Consider the following 4,101-nt stretch of genomic DNA (forward strand, 5'->3'; position numbering starts at 1 on the left):
TATGTAATATTACACCATAATAAATTGATGGACTATTACCTAATACATTTCTTATTTAAAGGCACTATCATAAATAAATAATAACAGAGAAAGTCAATGAATTTGTACTAGGGTTTATGTGGTGTTTCAGACATGATACTTTCAATTTCATTCTTTGTCAGTTTAACAAAATAAAAAATGGGTTAAAAAATACATTAAAAAAACATAATAAATCGGGAATAAGACTATAATTAAAAATAGAAAAAAAGAAAAATTAAACATAAAAAGAATGACAGAACTAAGCGAAGAAGGAAATAGTCATGAATGAAAGTATAAGTGTCTCTACTGCCCCTGTTACACCACAAAATGAATTAGAAAAAACATATGATGGGTCTATTCAATTAATTATTGGTCCTATGTTTAGTGGTAAAACTACTGAATTAATAAGACTTATTAAAAGGTTTAGATATTCCAAAAAAACTACTGTTGTTATTAAATACTCTAAGGACACAAGGTATGGATCAGAAGATGAAGCTATTTCTCATGACAAAGAATCATGGAAAGCTATTCCAACCATGAAATTAATGCCATTACTTGAAACTGCTCTTAATTATGAAGTTATTGGTATTGATGAAGGTCAGTTCTTCCCAGACTTAATAGAGTTTTCAGAGGCATGTGCAAGTTATGGAAGATCGGTAATCATAGCAGCATTAGACGGTACATTCCAAAGAAAACCATTTGGACAAATTACTAGTCTTATTCCATTATGTGAAAGCGTAAAAAAGTTAAGTGCTGTTTGTGTTAATTGTGGTAAAAAAGCAGCTTTTTCATTAAGAATTAGTTCAGAAGAATCAATTGAAGTTATTGGAGGAGTGGATAAATATTGTGCTGTTTGCAGAAAATGTTTCTACAAAGATGGTGCTACATTAAAAACTCAAAGAAGTGTTGAATTTGCTTCTCACATAAGTGAACTATAATAGTCAAGAAAAAAAAGAATAATTCTCATTTTTAATAAAAGTGAAATTAATATAATTTTCTATCATATTTAGTTAATTGATTTTTTTAAAACATTTTGTTTTTTATACGTATTATTCAAACGTAAATGAAAAAAATTAATTAATTTCATTTTTATTTAATTTTTCTCCTTTTGGTTTTGTTATAGAAAAAGTATTTGAAATTGACTTTTATTTTGATACTCTTATTTTATAAAGAACAAATAATATAATAAATATTGAAGAAGAACTTAACAAAGAAAGACTTGTTATAAGTCCTAATTTTCTGTGATAAAAAATGTTAAATAACCTATAATAATAAACCATATTACACTCAACTCCAATCTTCCATTATCTTATTAATAATTCTAATTGAATAAATAATTTCAAAGTCTGATATTAAAATTGTGGATAATCCACATATAATAAGTGATATTGCAACTAATAAAAAACAATTAATGTTGGGTTTATTTTTTAATTCATCCATTTTAAATGATTTTGCTGTATTAAAAACAAAATGTAATAGTTCAGTTAAATGAATCACTATAACATTATCAATACCTTATTAAATTTTATCATGTAATAACTAAAATCAAACAAATACTATCAACTAACAACCAGACCATAAACAAATTTCTTATTCTAATCCATATATCTTTTTTTTAATTTCTATTATACTGTGTGTCTAGTTTAACATTGTCTGTTATTTCTTTTTGCCTCTTGTTTAAGTATCTATTTGACTCTTTGACTAACTGTTAATTTAATTATACTTTAATATTGTTATTTATAACATTTTTGAGGTATATTATAGTAATAAATTATTATTGTTATATAAAATTAAATGAATTTTTGTTATTATCTAAAGAACTGAAACTGAGTTTAATTATTACTAAGAAGATGGAAGGTGAAGTTTTAAATAATAAAAATTTAGACACTACGAAGAAAGAAAATGTGGTAAATTATTTTTTCTTTGAAAATGGGATTGCTCTTTCAACTGAACCAAAAGAATATTGGGCACCATTTGTTGATGGAATAAAAAAAGAATTAAAAACAAATTATATTATTGTTTGTTTAAGATTAAAAAGGTAATAAGGTAATAACGCAAATAGAAATATTGTAGTTGCAATTCATTAAAATCAAAAACAAGTGATGGTATAGAAGTTGGAGCATTAAGACTAGCAAACGAAATTTGTAACGACCTTAAAGATACTAAAAGTAAAAGAGGAGATGAAAAATATAAAATTCATTTTATTGGACATTCACTTGGTGGACTATATTTCAGGTTAGCAATTCCTATATTATTTAATCGTAATATATTTAATAATCCAAATTATATCCCATTTAGTTTTATTACCTTAGAATCACCTCATGCTGGTGTTAAGAAATCACAAACAGGAATTAAATCTTTCTTTGGAAACGTTTTTGAAGGAGAAACACTTAATGAGTTAGAACTAAATGATCGTCCTTTTCCACCATATGACCCATCATGTTTAGATGAATATCCTTTATTGTTAAGAATGGTTGAAGATGATGTTATTGCTCCATTAAAAAAATTTAAACACCTTACTTTAGTCCAAAACATTAGAGCATCACCACAAGTCCCTTATGTATCTTCTGCACTTGACCGAGCCATTCCTTATGACAGAGACTTTTTACAAGATCAATTCCTTTTGGATGGATTTAATTTCTTAAGGGGATACAATGATATTGTTGATGGTTGTACTAAACAATATCAATTACAAAATGATCATGGAGATATTTTTGAAGAAAGAGTAGATGGTTGTATTATTCATGACCGTATAATTAAACAACTTAATACATTAAATTGGAGGCGATTAAATGTTCATTTTAGAACAAAATCAAATGACGCTCATATATTCATTATGGGGCAAATGAATAGAAAAAAGTTATTTAAAAATTGGGGAAATGAAGATGTTGAACGATACTTGGATGTAATAGCAAAGATTATCAAAAGAGATATTGACATTGAAAATAACACTTTAGAAACAAATCCTTCTCTTACTGAAGAAGTTAATAATCCAATAAAATCAGATGATCAACCATTTAAAGAAGAGAAATTGATTGATATTCCTCAATCAACTCAAATTGTTCAACAAACTGATAAAGATCAAACTCAATTACTTTAACTAAAAATTTATTTCTTTTTATAAGTTTATTAAATTAATTTAAAACCTACTTTTCTAATGCAAAAATGTCATAAATTAGCAACATCCCCCTTCTTTTTGGGTTTGTTGACCTTGTTTGGAAATATCAACATTATTAGCATCAGGTTTTGGATTGACAAGATCAGAGAATTGTTTAAATATCAATCGTGTAATTTTTGCCATTGCCTCTTCAACTGCAAGTCCACTTTTGGCTGATGTTAAAATACCATCTGAATACTTTTGTTCTGCTACTTTAGCCATTAAGTCTTCTTGTGCCTTTTTTAATTCTTCTTCACTTAAACAATCAGCTTTATTTCCAACTAATAATGCAGGAATTGATTGTTCATTAAATTTGACTTTATTCTCAAGATCTTCCTTCCATCTATCAGTAGCTGCAAATGTATCTGGATTAGTGAGGTCATACATAATAATAGCACCATGTGCTCCATTATACTATTTTGGTTATTCTATTTTCTTAATTTTTGGTTAAAAATATGTAAACAAACATAAACACGAGTCATAGCAATATACTTTTCCTGACCTGCAATATCCCATAATCTAAGTTCAACATCACGTTCATCAACTGTTGTAAATTTAACAGCAAAATCAACACCAATAGTTGCACGGTACAATTGGTCAAATACACCATGACAATACTTTCTAATGGTTGATGTTTTACCTACACTTGGCTCTCCAATAACAATGATTTTTAATTGTAATGCTTCCTTTGACTCTTCCTAGTTATATTAATATATTTTCAAAATAAAGACAAATAAACGTATCACATCTCACAAACCATTATTTGTATGATTTAGTTCCATTTGTTTGTTCAGTTGTTCTCAACTTTTCTCATGGATTATAGAATTTTCTTTTTTATTCCATCCTGAATGAGCTAACTTTGTAACCTGCAATTTTTTCTTTATTTCTAATAATAATAATATTTATATTATATTTTATAGCTTTTT

The 4,101-nt window shown here is 26.7% G+C and overlaps 3 protein-coding genes across 3 annotated transcripts; 2 read left to right on the top strand and 1 right to left on the bottom strand.

Moving 5' to 3' along the window:
* Nucleotides 1–299: 299 nt before the first annotated feature.
* ENU1_084080 (thymidine kinase domain containing protein) lies at nucleotides 300–956 on the top strand (the record flags this gene model as incomplete). Its single annotated transcript, XM_008858791.1, has 1 exon — nucleotides 300–956. The coding sequence occupies one exon, from the start codon at nucleotides 300–302 to the stop codon at nucleotides 954–956; it is 657 nt and encodes a 218-aa protein (XP_008857013.1).
* A 912-nt stretch (nucleotides 957–1,868) lies between these two features.
* Nucleotides 1,869–3,118, top strand: ENU1_084090 (serine esterase, DUF676 protein; the record flags this gene model as incomplete). The annotated part of the gene is made up of 2 exons (XM_008858792.1): nucleotides 1,869–2,036; nucleotides 2,081–3,118. 2 exons carry the CDS (start codon nucleotides 1,869–1,871, stop codon nucleotides 3,116–3,118), a joined length of 1,206 nt encoding a protein of 401 aa, XP_008857014.1.
* Nucleotides 3,119–3,193: 75 nt separating this feature from the next.
* On the bottom strand, nucleotides 3,194–3,874 carry ENU1_084100 (Rab family GTPase; the record flags this gene model as incomplete). Its single annotated transcript, XM_008858793.1, has 2 exons — nucleotides 3,194–3,589; nucleotides 3,643–3,874. Coding segments are annotated over 2 exons (627 nt in total), but the record flags the coding sequence as incomplete, so codon positions are not given.
* Between the last annotated feature and the right edge of the window lie 227 nt (nucleotides 3,875–4,101).

This window comes from Entamoeba nuttalli, assembly GCF_000257125.1.
Source record: "Entamoeba nuttalli P19 unplaced genomic scaffold asmbl_3854, whole genome shotgun sequence".
Taxonomy (NCBI): Eukaryota; Evosea; order Mastigamoebida; family Endamoebidae; genus Entamoeba; species Entamoeba nuttalli.